At 32.1% G+C, this 19753-nt stretch overlaps 1 protein-coding gene across 1 annotated transcript; it reads left to right on the forward strand.

The window, feature by feature from the left end:
• The first annotated feature begins 8152 nt into the window (after positions 1-8152).
• On the forward strand, positions 8153-19376 carry LOC132724129 (dual specificity protein phosphatase 4-like). Its single transcript, XM_060708941.1, has 4 exons — positions 8153-8821; positions 14039-14145; positions 16574-16793; positions 18020-19376. Exons 1-4 carry the CDS (start codon positions 8311-8313, stop codon positions 18415-18417), a joined length of 1236 nt encoding a protein of 411 aa, XP_060564924.1. The 5' UTR covers positions 8153-8310; the 3' UTR covers positions 18418-19376.
• Positions 19377-19753: the final 377 nt, after the last annotated feature.

Raw genomic sequence — 19753 nt, forward strand, 5'->3', positions numbered from 1 at the left:
TAGTGTAATTGTATTGTAACTTGCTGAAAAATAAATATGTTAAAAATCAAACATCCTTGCATTTTAAAGGCCGATACAAAATATAGGAATTCTGATCTGAGACTGAATTTAAATCGATTCTATCTAGAATAAACTTCTCAAGATGATATTGTGGCTAGAATCCACGACAACTGGGTTGATAGAAAAAGAAAAGAAAGAAAAAAGAAAACAAGTGTGTGTTATCACCAAAGGGCTCTTTGGCATAAACTATGGTCGTCAGTTTATAATACCGGCTAAGATGACTTCAATTTCAACCAATTATTTTATACATCACAGCAAATACTTTCCTATCTGATAGATAGCTCGTCCCCAGATCACTTTAATAACGTTTATATTGACATTATATCAGTTGTTTAACATGAATTTTAATTCATTAATAATATTGCGATATTTCCCGGTAGTGTTGTGACATTTAACGGTAAGACATGTAAAAGTCATCATCAATGTGACATTTAACGGCAAAATATTATGAGACATTTAGCGGAGCTTGCCTCATTTAGCTGCAATATCGCGACATTTAGCGGCGAGTGCGACATTTAGCGTTTTGTGGCATATAATGGCACCTAAGACATAATTATAATCATCGCGAAGTACTAGTTAGACAACTGGACTCTTATGTACAGTCTCTTGTAATTCAGAATAAAATGGTCGTACACAAATAAGTTTTATTTGTACATTTTTTGAAACCAAAGTGTATTTGGTATTCTTTCATCAATTACAGGGAACAGTGGCTATACAAGATAAACTTTTTGTCATCAAACCCTCCAAAATTAAACAAAAGTTGATTTTTTAATGATATATTTGTGTTGCAGGATGTACAATCGCAACTACTCGTTCCTTTCCGCCAGTCTTCGGATAAGGACCTCGAACACAATATTATGAATACACAGAACGGATGCGGTATTTCGGTCTAACCTACGCTAAGAAACTAAACATGTAAACAAATAGTAATTTAATGCTGGGAGTTGTTGACAAGTTTATTTTCAATACATGTATATGTAGTAAAAGTCCACCTAAAATGAATGAATTCATTGGTACAAAAGCAAACAATACATTATTTGTATAATTATTATTATGGTTGTAGCATATTAACGCAATTTGGGGTCAATTTCTCGATTTTGACCCCAAAGTGCGTTTGACCCCAAAGTGCGGTGCGAAGTTTAACGCACTTTGGGGTCGGACCCCAAAGTGCGTTTGACCCCAAAGTGCGGTGTTACAACGCTAAAATGTAGTCTATCGTTATTGCGCTTTTGCCCTACGCAGAATGCGCATATGCGAGAATTGCAACATCCGTTGTACTGCAAAAATGTCTATATACCTTACTGTTTTAATAATAGTATTTTCGGCTTACATGACGAATGACTGAAAAAAGATGTTGTCATAGTTTTAAAATCCCTGTTTTTTATATCTTACACACATTATTTATTCCTACTACAGATAATTCCTTGTTCGGTAAAAATGGTGTTTTACAAATGGCGTAATTATCCAAACCTCTACTTTGCAAATTGCGTCATATAAAAATATGTACGAAAAGGAAAAAAAAAATAAAATATGTACAAAAAACTAAAATAAAATATGTATGCAAAATTAAAATAGAATATATATGCAAAATTAAAAAAATATGTACGACAAACAAACAAAAAATATGTACGAAAAACAAAAAAAAGTATAAAAAAAATGCAAATACCACTTTTATGCCACCGTTCAAAATACTCTAGTACAGAAATTGTGTATTCCTAAAATTAAAAGATGCTGCGAAAAATGTCCCGTTCTGTCAATCATTTACTTGATAACTTTGGTGCCATATTGAGCCCCATTTTAAATATGTTGGGAATGAAATAAAATGCAGTTAATATTTGTTTCCAAAGAACTATAAATATACTCTATTGCAATGTTCTGGTGAAACATCAAGTTTTTCGATCGGACTATAAATAGTGATTTTTACAAATACATTATTAAGCTTATCAACAAACTTAAGGGTTTTTGTAAGCTCCGCAACAACCGTTCGCAAGAGGCTTTTTTTTAATGGGAAATCTTACATACTTCGTTAGAAAGAGCAAACATGAATTTTATAATGTTAAAATAATGGTATCAGAGAAATGTAAGATGCTTGTTACCTGAATAAAGTAGCGATAAATGTGAAATTATTTGTCATAAAAGTAGTCAAAACAATGTAGTATTTGACTTCCATATAAATACTAATTCACTATAACTGTACTCATCATTGCCAAAAAGCAACAGATGAAAAAGATGGTTCAGGTAATTGGCCAATGTGTATGTTTTGGATAAAATAGAAGAACATCAAAATAAAAAAGTTTTTAAGAAAAACAAATAAAAGCATAATGGGCATTTAAAACGTTATTTTTAACCCTGGGGGGGGGGAGAGATCGATACCCCACAATCCCCTCTATACCAACAGTGAGAATTTAACATTATGACTACTTAAATAGTTGATATTTTTAGGACTACTATACCTAAAGCCGCATCTACACCTAGTCAAGTTTCTTATATGTCACATTAAGCTAAATAAATGGCTCTTTCAACATATTATCAGGCACAGTTTTTTTACTGAAATGTCTTACTATTATATTATTTAAAACATAATGAACATTAATTTTCTATGACCCCAAAGTACGGTCGTTTGCCTGATGTTAAAAAATACATATGTACCTGTTTAACGCACTTTGGGGTCGAAATTGGACCCCAAAGTGCGTAACGCACTCTGGCGTTTGACCCCAAAGTGCGGTGTTACATAGCGTACTTAATGGCTTTAAAAGATGTTACTTCAAGTTTTGTTACCCAGTAAAGATATACAATCATGTATGTTTACTTTGGACGATATACACTTTTATTACAAAGTGACCATATTTTATTTGAATGTTTTTCTGAAATGTTTTATTTATTAACAATCCTTGATTAGTTTCTTCACTGGCGCATCATAATATCACTAATATTGATAATGTTTTGTTGTTTTTTCCTGCGTAACAGAATGACGTATTTCCATTACATGTATTTAAATTATCACGAAAGAGTCGATCCTTGCTTATTCATCAGTCCAATTTAAGCCATCGCGGTGTTTTTATCCGGCTGAGAGGCTATCCCAAAGATCGTGAATTAGAATCCGGAAAGAAGTACCCGTAGTTACATGAACTTCAGTTGAAACCATGTTATATCAGTTTGTGCTGTGAAAATTTTATCATGTAGACTATTTCATATAAGTGTCGGGGTTTATCAAATTATGCTTGGATATACTTGAAATATTACAAATCACTGCATGAACTCTTAATGTATACTTTTATGTTAATTTGTATAACATTAATATCGTATTGGGTATATAGTTATTGTACAAAGTTATACATGTATGATTTAATGACAATTCGTGTGTATCCGTTGTCAGTTGGTACACCGGAAACGAGCAAAATTATCAATGATTTTTGGGGTAAATACACAAATGTGATTTATAAAAAATATATATAATGTTAAAGATATTTTTCAGATTTCGTTACTTCCATAACTTGAAAACCAAACACAGACCGTGCATGGACACAGTGGAAATGAAAACAAATCGAACGGCTTACTTGCTCTTCGTTACCTGCCATTCATAATTAGCCACACCTTGTTTTAATACAGCATAATTGTACTGTATACCAATGAATATGGTCATAATACGGTTTCAATCAAGATAAAAAAATCACAATGAAACTGTAATAGTTTACTACTCAAAAACATTCCACATTATTACTTAAATGGGATTGGTCTACAATGGGCATGCTATCCATTAGTATACCTTAGTATTTCAAATATTGATAGAAAACAATAGAAATGTATAATTTGAATATATAAATGCATGTAATATCTGTCTATGTATCTCACACATGCCAACCAAATACATATATAATTCTTTCGTGGTATGTTGTTATGTCTTACGAGCCAGTACCAAGTGACTTTTTGTGATTCTTAATAGAAATAATGGTCCGGGCTGTACATGTACTCTGTAACTTTAAAAAAAAGGAGGGGTGTCATTATTTTACACGAGATATTGTGTAGAGCCCTGTCTTCTAGTGAGAAACCCATACATATTATTTCCACCGGAATAAACCAGTATTTATTTTGTCAAGTGACACGGCGTGAATTTCTGAATGTTCAAAAACACACAGTTTCACTTTATGAAAAAGTACTGATTTTTTCTTAAGACTTTATCCTATTAAAAAACAAAAAAAACAACAACTGAAAAAAAATGAAATATTTAAAAAGTTTAAAAAGAAAAATAATACTTGAAGCGTCGTTTCTATTGTATTTTTTTTCTTTTTGCACCAATCAGATCACAGAATGTCACATGGTTTATATGGTGATACAATAAACGATAGTACATGGTGATTATGCATATAATTATATATCAATGTGTGTATAATGCTACTACTGTTTAACTATGAAACTGGAACACACTTGAATTATTACGGCATTTATAATTTGAATATGTTCATTTTTTCAAAAGCCATGTTTTCTGACAACCACTGTGTTGGAAATATGCGGCAGTTTCGGTCTTGACATTGCCGAAATACGACAACATGACTGAAAATCATACATACATTGTATATAGCAACGTTATACTAAATGTCTTTACCAATAAACAAAACAAAACTGTTCTTAAAATTGACATTTTTATCGGGCCATACCGCCCACACGCGCATGCACCAGTGATGTGATGTTATGAATGTTATATAGCTATATTTAGCTGTACGTAGCTTTATATACATCCATATAATCATGTTTGTTTATGTAAGTATTTATATCAGTTTTAAATAAAATATATTTTAAATGATTAAGATTTTAAAGATTGCCACGCCTTTTTCCTTGAAATTTAATACATCCGTTTGTTGTGTTGTTGTTGTTGTTTTTTGTTTATTATTATTATTATTATTATTATTATTATTATTATTATTATTATTATTATTATTATTATTATTATTATTATTATTATTATTATTATTATTATTATTATTATTATTATTATTATTATTATTATTATTATTATTATTATTATTATTATTATTATTATTATTGTTATTATTATTATTATTATTATTATTATTATTATTATTATTGTTATAATTATTATTATTATTATTATTATTATTATTATTATTTATCTGCTGCGCACAAATGGCGTTGCGTGTTAATGGACCTTGTCTGATGTACTTTTTATTACGATGCATCACATAAGATTATACATGAATATACATGTGTACAATGTCATTCTAATTATGAATGGATGCAGATAACAGACAATCTGTTGTCTATTCTTATCATACATGTATATACAATTACAACAAAAATGCCAAAACATGAATATGTCTGGTTTTTTGTGTTTGGTTTTTGTTTGTTTTTCTTTCTCCAAAAAATATCGATCCTCTACAGGCTTTTCTTTCTTTCTTTCTTTTCTTTTTCTTTTTGTAAAAACTTTATCAAAATACATCGATAATCAGTAATATTGAAAATCATCAATATAAAGGTAATTGAATTGAAACCAAGTGCATATGATCTTATTGACACTACAGTTAAACTTGTGTGATAGACCACCTGAGAATAAAGATCACCCTGTAAATAAAGACCACTCTTCGACAAACCCCCATTGATAAAAATACAACATAGTAACTCCAAATAAAGACAACTTGTCAATAAAGAACATGCATGGTTTCTTTTTGGATGACATTATTTTATTCACAGATTTGACTGTATTTTATACAAGCGTTAATGATTACACTACTGTACATGTAGTAATAATAATCAAAAGATGATTTTTTTTTATAAAACTGCAGTGACTAGATCAAATGTATTGATGGGATTAACCAATTTTAAGCGGAACGCCATCACATGAGTTAGCAAGATAATAAAAAAAAAAAACAGAAACCACAACAACACCAAAAAAACACCAACAAAACCGAACAGACGATACGATATCACGTTTACATGCAAGTTGTAAAATTTTGGTGAAGTTAGTATTTTGTCGGTACTTTTTGGATATTTTGACATTTTGATAATAAAGGTGGACTGAACGTGCCTTATGTAAAACGTATAATCCTTTCAGGTGTTCACTTGACAAGATATTTTAATTTTTCACGAAAATAGGTATACCAAATTACTCCAATTTTATCATAGGATCATTTCAATACGTCTACATTATTAATAGATTTTATAATAGAGGAAACTATTTAGAAAAAGAATAAATATTTACGACCCTTCGAAAAAATGGAGGGTAAGATATTACTGGTATTTTGCCAACAAATTTATACCTTCTATAGACTAATACCAATTTTGACTGAATGCGCAGACGGTTCTCAAAAAGCATTAGTCATCTATAGGTTACAAATCTGCTTCAAATTTGATAACATGATAAGTATTTTTTTTTCTTTGAAGATGAACAATTGCCACTACTTGTTTCTATTGTTGAACTTTATTATTAAAGTGACATTATACTCATTATTTAGTTGTAAAGTCGAGCCTTTAAGTAGTTACATATTTCAAAAGATTGACTATTTTAATGGTCATTGACCAAGTATTAATAAAATAAAATAATAAGATAAAATATAAAAAAATGCCTAAAATTAAAAAAAAAGACCACCCAACTCCTTTATTGAACTCTGAAAGATGTTATTTATAGATTGTTTAATAAGTCAAGGTTTTGCAAAGTAGAATACAAATAAAAAACAAAACAAAAACAAAACAAAGATACGACAGAATGCAATTTCTTTTTACTTTTACCGGTGTACCCACCATTTACACTTAGATGGGCAAAATCAGCTACAAATGTAAAGACACTTTAGTATTTCCACGCTCTGACATCAAAAAGCTTGTACACATTTTTTCTTTCTTTTTTACAAAGAAATTTCGTACATTTCCGCCATCAAAGGCTGTCAAAGTGTAATTGTGGACTGTGGTATGCTTGTGAAAAAATCAAAAGAGAAGATTTATTGTTGTATATGTTTGTTTATATATGTTCATACATAGATATTAAATGTTTGAACAGTCAGTGATGTAATGCCGATATTACAATTACTAATTCATGAAGTTTTGTGTAAGTTTAACCTTTAACCTTCTGAAACCGGAAGTGACCCATGCAGTCTGATTGGGCTCTATATACTGTTGGTAGCTAATTATTTATACATATTTTGATATTGAAGCTAAACTTTGAATGGACTGCTAATGCAATTCTATGGGTTACGGTTTAAAGGCCAATTAAGCTTTCTACATCGCATTATTTAAAAAAGAAAGAAAGAAAGAAAGAAAGAATGAAAAAAAAAAAACTTAAAAAATCGCAAGCTTTTTATTTTTGTTGTTCTCATACAATTTCCAAAAAGTTACTATTTGGCTGTAAAAATGTATTCATATCTGAGAATTAATATGCCTTTAATAGTTTTCTTTTTTGGGAAAATGTTCCATTGTCTAAGATAAGCATCCAGACTGTCTCTTCTTTTAGACCGCTTTAAAATTACATCGTTAATTATTAGGTATGCAATATAATACTATATAGGCATACACGATTAGTGATGACTCATTTTCAGTTTGTTTGTTCATCATCATCATCATCATCATCATCATCATCATTATCATCATCATCATCATCATCATTATCATTATTATTATTATTATCATCATCATCATCACCATCATCATCATCATCATCGTCGTCGTCGTCGTCATCATCATCATAATTATAATCATCATCATAATCATCATCATCAATTCATAAAATTTACCACTTTTAATTGTTTGTATTTTGACGCGTTTAATTTTCAGCATGAAGATTGACATATGATCTTATTTTGGAAACGTTTCAAGATTATAGATTAAGTCGTTGACATTGTAGCGTATTAAGTGTTTGTTACACTCCTTGCGGCTATTTAAGCTCTCTGCAGTGTCGTATTTATTTACTCATACGAGACGGATTTAGTCAACAATAATTGCCAAAAATAGTCAAAAAGGTGGAGTTAATAAAGTGATAACGTGAAAGTAAACAGACAGATAATAAAGTATAATTTTCTATTGACACTATGTCATTTAATTGATATAGTGCGCACAATCATTAAAAAGTTGATTGCCTTCGTCAGATAACAACGCTATCAGTAATGATCGCGCACTACTTTATGTAGCGGAAGAATATACACGGCTGGCGGTTAAGCGTCTAGCGTTCATTCATAATCGGCGGAAGTGTATATTACTACACCATTCATAAGAACGTTGAAATATCGATACATGAATTAGTTGTAGCGTATGTACACACAGAGTGAACACAGTTTGTTATTAGGTAGACTGAAAGATAAACGAAAGAAAATAAGATTCATCAGGGATACTGAAAGTATAATGCGACAGGTTATTCAGCACTGTGAACTCATATCTGTGGATATGTCAACGGTTGAGGAGAATTTAGCAGTTGGAATAAGTGTAGAAACGGCAGTTGAGAGTTTAAAGTCGGACGCGGCGACCACTCTCATTCTTGATTGTCGGCCATTCATTGCTTACAACGAAAACCATATCTTAGATGCGTCTAATGTGTACTGCCCTCCTATATTAAAACGACGGTCGAATGGTTTTGTTAGCCTTGAAAACATTGTTACATGCGAACGTAAACGAAAGTTGCTGAATGAAGACCATTACAGAAGTGTTATAGTGTATGATGCCGACACAGCCGAGATTGCGCAGTCGGCAAAAGACTCGAACTTGTACGCGGTTCTCAAAAGTTTGCGACAACAGGTGGATTTGGAACAAGTGAACTTTATTGTCGGTAAGTAATAAACTGTTTTGTTTTGTTATTCTAAAGTTGAAAGTTATGGAGTTGAAACATTCAGAATTTTTATGTATATTAAATTTTGTAGTGTTTTATTGCGGTGCTATACATACATACATTACATGTGTGTGTATTAATTGCATTAATATCTTGCAGGTTGAACAAAAACCACACTAAAAAATCGCAAAGTGTAACAGTATAAAATGATGTTGGCAGAATGACTTTTTTCATGCATGCTATGTATCAAATTACGGCTCAAATGTCCTATACATTTAAATGTCATCTTTTTGTAATGTAAAAAGCTCACATAAAAATCGCAAGCTGTGGTTTAATGCAAAATTAAGTATATGTAGATGATGTGATAACAGTCTCAAGGCGTCAGATTTATTACTTAAATTATTATAAACATAATAAAAATGTAATATCTCTTCGAAAAATTTGCTTGTCATGATCGGCAATTTGTTCAACGCTTCAGTAGCCCTGATGATTGAGATTATGTATAAACCCCCATATTTCAATTAAGTTTACCCTACTACTATTTAGATTTAAGTCTTTGTTACTATAAGATATGTGCACCTTGGCATTCATATTTCCCTACAAACTTGCAACGACGATTACAGGATAATGCGCGCACAATATGTCCCGCTCTTCGTAATCATGTCTCCGTATTTTGGCTTATTTTAATATTTATAAATTGAAGTACTTGTGATCCTAACTTTATATTGGTAACAGTACTAACTTATTTTGCACGCAAATCTTCCTTTAGAAACATCATGGACTTAATTTTTATTGTATTTTGGATAAACAATACCGAAGTAAATCTGATATTATGTTTCAATTCTGGTGCATTTATTTTTTTTCTTTAAAGGCACATTATGCCTTGGAAAAAAAACTGCGGTTTTTGTCTTCGGAAAGACGAATATGTTTTAAAATATTGTAATAATAGATTAAGAATATATGAAATGCTTATCACCTGAAGAAAATAGCTGTGAATATGAAAACATTTCTGATGGGTGTAGCGAAATGTATTAAACAAAGTAGTATTTACATACAAAATACTTCTCCACTACAACTGTACTGATCGCCAAGACGCAAAAGTAAAGTAGCACATAATTATGACCAATGAATAAGTTATGGACATCAAAATATTTTAAAGCTTTTGAAAAAAAGCATTTTTAGACTTAATGGGATTTTTAAGTTTTAATCTGTGTGAATGTTTATATATAACTTAATGCTATTTTTTCCGGCATGAAGTAGGTGTTTTAATGTGTACGTAAAAGAATGGTATATTTATGTTCCGGCAATCCGGGACGCCAAAATTTCATTTTAAATTGAACCTCTGTTATCTTCATATTGTCATTGATAAATACTTCTTTTTATCTGTATGCACTCATTTCAGCGGTCATGAAATGATATCTAGTCCAAGTTTACCTATTTATAATTTTAAACAATAGATTGAATATTGTGTAATGACAAAATGCGACACATTCCTTATCAAGAATGAATGTTTTGTTTAATATGTTTATCCGGAGACTTGTGTACCAGAATATTTTAAGGTTACGGTTTTTGAACAACTGCGTGTTATTTTAGCAAAGTTTTGCATTTTTAGCATCATTTATTCATATAATTTATAAATTGTAGATAGTAAAATAAACCTAAATTAGTCCCATATTGTACATAAAGATATTTAATCACAACAAACCTTTTGTTGATATATATTATTATAATATTAAAAAATGTCTTTATATGAAAAATGTGCATTATTTCTCGTGGAAAATGTATTAATACAAAGTAATCATTCAGGTTATTATTAGCTCAAATATACGTTCAATCTTTTTTAATCACTAGTCATTCATTACGAATACAAAGACATGACCCCTGAAAGCGGATTTATGTAAAAAAAAACGCGTTTTAAAGGCGTTAATATTACGGAGTTAAGCAAGATCTACAATTGACCCACTGACCAGTGCCCAATAATCATTCAATCGCCTTATAAGAGTATAAAGTATTTTTGAAAAGACTTTAGGGGCAGTGACATTTTATCTTCTTTGGCTACATTGCATGTCACTGTTCTATTTTTAGACCAAAGTTATATAATTATGTATATATAAAGCTGATTGTTATTACGTTAATAGTAGTACTTGTATTTTATTTTTAGCTCGACTATTCTTAAAAGTCAAGAGTTATTGTACTTAATCCTGCGTCGGCTTCAGCGTCACACTTTGGTGTTTTTGCGTGCAAGTTAGTATCTTCGAACTAAACACGTTTATTTGGGAAGATAATAAGAGGCCACTGTCCAAAGCCCAAAACCCTTGCATGGATTTTGACAGAATTGTGGCCCTTTTTGAACCTAGAAAATTTTACATTATCCAGACATGAGAAAAGTCGAGCATGCTGTCCTACCGACAGCTCTTGTAAGTCATCTACCGTAACGGTAACTAGACTGATATTAAGCAATTCTATTTTCAAGGTCGGCTAAGATGCTTACACGCTATTGGAATTTTAAGTGCTGTTAGGTAAATGGTATCACCCCTTTAATAAGCAATAATCGATATGGTACCAATTCCGTGTCGCAATGTCGAGTGAAACCAAGGTGTGCCGATTCATTGTCTGTCTTAACTAGAAAATGTTAATGAATTTTGTATTCTATTGTTACAGTACAAAAAGGGGAGTGCTAAAATCAATTACTTGTGGCCAGTTGTTCTTGCTGATAGCTATATTGTCTTTAATTTATGCATTTATCATTTTATTGTAGCCCGTAAACTGGTGTTAAGTAATGGTCAGCGCGCGTTTAAGTACTGCGTTTATAGGGTAGAAACAAAATCAAGAAAGCGTCTTTTTTCACGTCGTATTATTATGTTAATCATTTTTCAAGTTCGCAAATGTTATAACGAAGTTAATAAGTTATTCTGTTATAACTTTCGAAATACGCGCTTCTTTTAAAGTGTTTCCGCTAAAGATATGTATAATAGATTTTGTACCGTGAATAGAGGAACGAACTTTAACCAAGATAATAATCTTCCTTTTTTGTTGACAGGTTGTGACACTAATTCTGTTTTACAACTTTTCAAAGAGACATAAGGTTACAATGTTATTTTTCCGCTCTCCTACGAAGTCACGATTAAACTGAGCTTTTTATTAAATTCATACAGTCATGGCCACAAAGCCCCCTGCCGAGTCAGATCTCCTTTGAAAATCGCCCGCCAGTATTTGTTCATACGGGTTATTACCCAGTCATAAAGCAAACCGCGTGTAATAAGTTTACAATAGTTTGTAATAGAGACGAGCTTTCGAAATATTGTACAAGATAATTGTTTAAAAAAGAGGCTCTGAAATTTACTTTATTACAATAAACTGTGGTTTTTGCGGTTTTGATGTCCCAAAATAAGGTTGAACATGTGTGTTTACATTAGGAAAATAGAAGCTCCACGTACGAACGTTATGTAACATGCATTTAAGGTATTAATTAATTAGTACTGTATAATTATGATCTGTTGTTTACCTACAAGAACATGTTATTCTTGTTCTAAAAAGGAAATTTGTTCTATATTCGCCACAAATTAACAGTTTATACAACAACAAAACAAAAAAAACACAAAAAAACACAACAACATACCCATACATAAACAAACAAAGAAACAAACAAACACCCCCCCCCCCTTTTACAAACCCAATACAAAACAAGTTTATTTGTAGGAAATAAACATTTTACATTATAAGGAAAATAGTTAATAGGCTAGTGGGCTAGTGGACACAAAATTGATCGTAACGTTACATACACATTCGTTGGCATGGATTAACAAATACATTTAACCTATTTTACATATTGAGGACACGAGCGCTACGTTTCCGCAGTTTAAAGGACATCCAAACATGAATGCGCTTCCGTCGTAAATAGTATTAATTAATGCCCGCAGGCGCTTTTATTTATGAATGAAAATCCCGGTGAAAAAAGTAGTCCCTCGTTTTCTGTGGGAGCGGCGGGAAAGCCAAAATCCAATAATTGAATTATTCGCTTAGAGTGCGAGTGGTTCTTTTACAGTTATGCTGGGTTTCTTTTCCAGTAGGTCAAATAACGAGAAAAAAGGAAAGAAATTTGTTTACGATTAGATAGTGCGAGCAGCGGATAGAAATATTCCGGAAACTGAGAGATAAAACGAAGATTAGCGTTAATCTTGATCTGTTTTATACATTCAACAGACGCTCTGGCTTCTGTCTATAATTACAAAAACACCAGGCAGCAAGTTTTTGTACCTGAGAAATCACTAAAGGTGATCTTTACCTGTCGACACAAGGTTTCCTCACATTAATTAAAAATTACGCTAACAGTACGCTGTAGGCAAAATGTAATTCTCTCTCGTCTAATGTACAAAGTGCTTGGATCTTGTTTACAAACATAAGAAGGCGTAAAATCATCGGTGTTGTTTACTAAACACATTTATTTCTGGACCTTCCTTAAACTGACCAAGATTGACCACACATATTTTTTCCTAGAGGTGTGGATAATGGATTGTTTTTCCGCACATTTTTAGTCTCATTCGCATTTTAGGTTTTTCCTGAGACCTGACCCTTTTCTCACAACGCTATACCGGAAGTCAAACGCTACCGGAAGTGCTTTTTAATGAGTTTCAAACGAGCGTATAAGTTTAAGTTGAAAGCGACTGTAATACCATTTTAAATAACATCAAATTGAGTTCCAGTGTTTTGTTATTTTAATGGCGTCTATAGTTTCCGTTCACCTCTTAACAAATTACCTTGAAATAGGGTTTAATTGCAGGAAATGCAGTTTTAATCAATGCGCGTAGCATAACAAAACTCGAGGCACGACCTTTTATGTCGAGTGAATGCGTTATTTGATACGATTGTTTGTTAGCATTTACACACGGGCTTTGAAAGACAGATTAACCCTTAATTTGCTGATTGTATTTAATTGACTTGTCCAACCTCAATTTTTGGAACGGTTCATTATCAAATTTAGGGACATCGAGATGAAAATTCGACATATTAGCGCCTGGTCAGATGTGTATCTGCGAGATGCCACTACGTCGTAATTAAAAAAAAAACAAGAAAAGAAAAAAAAATAATAAAAAGAACAAAAGGCTGAATTGGTACATGCGGTTTCACATTATGATTCTTCAATTTTACAATTGTACATTAAATGAAGGTCAATAGTTATTTTAAAACATAATTTGATTTATTACTTTTTTCTTTCAGGTGGGTTTAATGCGTTTAAGGCAGATTATCCGCAGTTTTGCGTAGGCCAAAATGGAAATCCACCACTACTTACCTTGGCACCGCCCCCAAAATACACATCATGCAAGGTAGGTTATAACATCAATATATTATATTCAATCAATATAATTATCTATGATATCTATCTATGGTCATATTCTTCTCTATAACACCGACAATAAAAAAACAATGGTTTATTTGATATTGAAAAAAAAATCGCACAATGTTTATTGTTTTAATGTAATGCGCAACATTGCGCCTAAAAATTGCGTGATAAGTTACTAATGAAGTATCGTGTGAAAAGACTATTATTTATACATGATTAGGAACCACACCCGCAATAGGCTTTCATGTCACGCTATATAATCATCTTCATACTGTAAAATAAATTGAATTTCTCAGTTAGAAATGATATAAGTTATTTATTTAAAACAGTAAATTCAATGTAGCCTGATATCACTGTAAAATTTAACATGGTATGGCATTTTCTGAAATATATTATAAGGTTTCTCCCTTTTTGATCAACAAGAAAAGGTTTTGAATTCTAGGGAACGATGGTCCGTTGAAATAAATACCCTAATTTACCCGATCACTCCTAATAAATTTTCATGTCGCAACTTAACATAATATTAGGATATTTGGCATGAAAGCAGGCACGGAATATTGATATTTTTATCACGTGTAAAATAACAAGCCTATTTTAAAAGGTTTGCCCTGTTGGTAATTATTGTATTGACATGAGATAATTGTATACATGATGATATTAAATAGTCCGTCACCATTCCATTCACGTACAGCACTACGTGTTCAGATAATTCACACTTTATTATCAGTCCCATCAGTGAGAGAGAAAGAAAAATGAGAATTGGTTTTAATTAAGGATTGTTTGCGGTCGTATTTATATATTGACCACGGAAATTTCATCACTATTCGTAAACCACGATGTGTAACGATGGGTGAAGTCATTTGTGGTTTCGTTACGTGGTCCCAAATCGGTAAATACAGCCATGTTTACAATTGTAATGGATCTGAGCCAATATTGCGGTTTTGCGGTTTTAAATCGACCCACTGCCACACAGAAAAAAGTAGTCCGGCATATTGAAAAGACGTGTGTGTGTTTTTTTTAGTAGTTTAGTAACGTGACTATATATAGCGTTAACATAATGCAACACAAATCTTTACCTTGTAAGGTGGTTAAACTTATTACGTAACGATTTGTTGGCAGCCAAGAAAGACCGTTAAAACTTTCTTTTAAGAAAATAGTAAACATTTTGGCCATGATTATTTAAATGTACCTTGAATAAAAACTCCCCACAAACAAGCCTATTTTGTCATTTTATAAAGCCATATATTACCAGAAAGTCACGTTATCTTTCTGTTGTAAAAACCCTAGGCAACATTATCGGATTTTACCGGTGATTCAAAATGACAAGTACCGGAAATTCTCAAGTAAACACTTAAAATTGGATGGATTGATAACGTGTAACCAGTTGTCCTTGGCTTATATGATCAATGCAAAAGAGTATCTTTAATCCGCGGTGATCAAAATATAAACGTTATCAGCAGTGTTAAAAGAGAAAGATGCGGGCGGACGGACGGAAGGAAAATTTAAGAAACGGGCACCTATAGATACTAGTTACATATCAATGCTAACCAAAATCATCCGTGCCGTATGATCTAACCAGCACTAATTGCTATTCAGTCTTTACATAATAAAGAAATTTTCCCTAAAAATGATGAATGGCCTTGTCCAGTTTGAAAGATGGAAAAGTCCATGTAAGATATATAAGTGGTAAGGGTTAAAAAAATCCTCCCCAATCACCAGTTCGTGGTACAGCCAGTACGGGTTTAAGCCTATGACATTATATTTAGATCCATGTCCCTATTTAAGTGTATCAATATTCGTCATAAACTTTAATTCTGTTATAGATTCATATTGGATACTTAATATAACATGTACGCAAATATTCAGCTACTGAAAGCAAATATGAAATATTCATTAAATAAAAGCCGGCGTCTCCATATATCCTATATTCTGAACTTGTCAGTATGTAATTACCAATATTTAGTATGTTTGATAACGCCCACTCATTTTATTAAAAAATATGTGCAGAAATTTAGAAAAATCAATACTGTAAATTTGAACCGAACATGTGTAACGATTACCTTGAATTTGAAACCGGTTCAATACCGTAACATCTATTCGTTTAGCACACAAACACACCTCAAGTGTGTGGTTTTCAAAACACCAGTCCTACATGGGAATGCTTCATCAATTCATTTCTTTGTTAATCATAATATTAACTAAATCTTGACTAAGAGCAACGAAGTGAACACATCAATAAAATGACAGAGGTTTATGAAAGTCTAAAGTGTGTGGGAGATTTCATAAAAATTACTTGTTAGCGTGTTCTTAAAGTAAATTCAAGAGTAGAAACCAATTGTTAACATTGTTTTCAGCTGATTTTTGTTTTCAATTTCGTTTATTTACATATTCTGAATTCGTTTATTTTTCAGGGCGGACCAGTCGAGATATTACCAGGTCTCTATCTCGGGGATTCTTTACATTCTGCTCAACAGGACACACTCAGGGAGCTCGGAATCACAAGCCTTCTTAATGTTTCCACCACATGCAAAAACCTGTTTGAAAAAGACTTTGACTACATGAACATTCCCGTTAATGACAACGATTCCGCGAACATCTCATGTTGGTTCGACGAAGCTATTCATTTTATAGGTTAGTATATAGAATAACACACAAGTTATACCGCTTTTACACGCCAGTCATCACTCCCACGCAAACTGATAAGAAAATGTCAACTTTTGAGATAACACACATTTTTTTCTTCCTTTTGCTACAACCTACGGTAGCCTATAAGGTGACAGTGTATCATTGTAGGTAAATGTTTGACATATCTACTGGCCTAGACCTACTTCTTAATGTCCCCTGAACGGGCGTTAAATATACTGTACTTTTCTTAGTGTGACATGAACAAGATTTATCAAACTGTCTGGTTTCTCACATCATCACAAATAGTTTCTATTGATCTCATGGGGATACTCCCATCACCAAAGTTTTATTAGTTGTCTTGCACTTATTCAACGATGCTGCAGGAAAATATTGGTTTAAAGATAACATAAACCAAAGTGAAGAACTTGTGGTCACGTTGGATATCATAGTCATAACAAAAAAAAGGAGTAAATACAAATGTGTAATGTCAGGTGACCACTTGATATATATTATACAATACATGTACATGTAAAAATGACACATTCAGCCATTTCACGTTGCCACTTAAGATAATTAAATATTAACATAAACGTTATTTATGACATTTGCTAACCTGATGGTGTAATATCAGTCAATAGCTAGCTATATATAGGTAAAACAGCTTATTATTGCACCTTGAAACTGGCTACATTTGTTCTGCATTGTATTTGTTATATACAACAACCTTGACAATTTCAATAAAGAAGTCATTCAGTCCATAACATCACCAGATGAACGCTATATGGATGATAATGGGAGACGGTATTATTTCCATCGGATTTTTTCTCTCTCCTTCATTGTGTTAAAATGCCAGGATAAATTGCTCAGTGGGCGTGCTGACTATGTTTTTTTTCCTTCTCAATTGCCATCTTCCAGTCTGATATTTTCTAATTAGTTATAGGGGATTGTAACTAAAGTGTGGATTGCTTACAATATACGATACTGTCAAGTAAATTGCTTTGACAAAGATAAAGAAAATCAACTGTCTCGTTGCATTTAATATGAAGCTTTTATAGATTCTTCTAGTCCATACAGACACAGGTAGATTGTGTTCATGAAATACTTCAGAGATATTTTGCAGACCCTATAGCCTACATTTTAAACTGAAAAAAGTTCAGCAACGTCAGCAATAATTGCGGCTAATTTAGATAATTCTATAGCTAGTTTCTTAATCAAGTTTTGTTATATTTCAGACAATGCCCGAGACAAAGATGGCAAAGTTCTCGTGCACTGCCAAGCTGGGGTTAGTCGGTCTGCGACTGTCTGCATCGCTTATATCATGTACAAAAACAACATGCAACTGGAAGAAGCGTTTGATCACGTGCGTTCAAGACGCGGCGTCATTTCACCGAATCTGAATTTTATGCAACAACTGAAAGAATATGAAAAAGACATATTTGGATCAAAAACATACGACATGCCAGATTCGGTATCTTCTATTTCTAACTCATTAGCATCTGTGGACTTTGACCTGAGTTGCTCATCAACTTCAGTTTCCGATTTCTCAGCGTCCAGTGGTGCGTTTGATTTCACATTTGCATCTCCAGCCGTACCGCCATTATCACCAAGAGAGCTCGTGTCGCCAAGCTAAAGACGATGTTGATTGTAATTTTAGTTCGGTAAACTTAAAAAATAACGGAATTATGTTCCGTTTGGGTGCTACACAGTCGATTTGTTCGATTAGAAATGAAGGAGGAGTTGAAAGCTTTGGTTATAAAGAAGCTAGTTTTTTTTCAATTAAAGGTGCTATTTATAATTGAAGAACAGTGGACATCTTTGGGAACTTGTTGCCAAAGAACGATAATAAACTGTGATATTTACACATGCGGACGAAATTTAAGTTATGCATAATAAGGTGTTTTTGAAACTAAACAACCTTTTTCAGTTAGACAGCTTTCGTTCACTGTCTACGCAATGTATATAGTTTGTTCATATTTTTGTACATATGTTATTTCAATAATTACTTCGTGTTTGTTTTTAATCATCTTCGAACAAAGGATTTTTCTATCTGACACTAAAAACTACATTGACACAAGATTTACCTACGGTAAACTTATTTGACATCCCTCAAACACATAAAATGTTTTAATTTTTTTGTGTTGTGAAAAATATCTCAGGAACCAAAGAGAATTATATACATGTAAATGTATTCAGCATAATATTTTGTAACCATAATATTGTACATCTCACTTAACATACCTAGAAAATTGTACATTTTCAAACAACAATGTGCCTTAATAACAACAGAATATCCTTCATATGCTTGATTTTCTTCATAATTCCCATTTTGGATAAACAATGTAAAGTAAACGACTGTTATATGTATATTATAACATACTTTTGAATGTTAAAAATTGAGAACACCTCGCTACTATATGTTGATTCAATTTAGTACTGAGTAAAATGTATAGAAAATGCAATAGTTTCTTAAGATGATATTTGTTCAGAGTAATTTAGATTAAGAACATACAGGGTAATACTGATATATGATAATTATTTTGTTTTGTTCAAATATATAAATGAATGAATAAATGATGTTACAAAATTAAATATGCTTCCAATGTGTCATTATTAAAGCTGGAGTAGTGGCCTGGTGGTTAAAGTGCCTGCCTCTCAACCCAAGGATCATGAGTTCAAGCCCTACTTTGGTCACGACCATGTTAAATCATATGACATAAGTACTGGTTGGTTTCAGCAAGCGGACTCGAAAGTGATTAATATAAGTTGCAAGAACTTGTTTTGCAATCGAGCAAAAAGAAATATCTTTAAACTAAACTATCAAAGATGGGTAATGTAGATCATGTACTAAGTCTATTTTACCAAATAAGTGTTCACACACGTTCCTGTGTTCATATGAAGGAAAATAGAAACTCTTTGCTTTTTTCATTTTCCATTCATAAAAAAGGATCAAAATTCATATATTGGGT

Source organism: Ruditapes philippinarum, unplaced genomic scaffold (genome assembly GCF_026571515.1).
Source record: "Ruditapes philippinarum isolate M1 unplaced genomic scaffold, ASM2657151v2 ctg1222_1_1_1_1, whole genome shotgun sequence".
NCBI classification, from domain to species: Eukaryota; Metazoa; Mollusca; class Bivalvia; order Venerida; family Veneridae; genus Ruditapes; species Ruditapes philippinarum.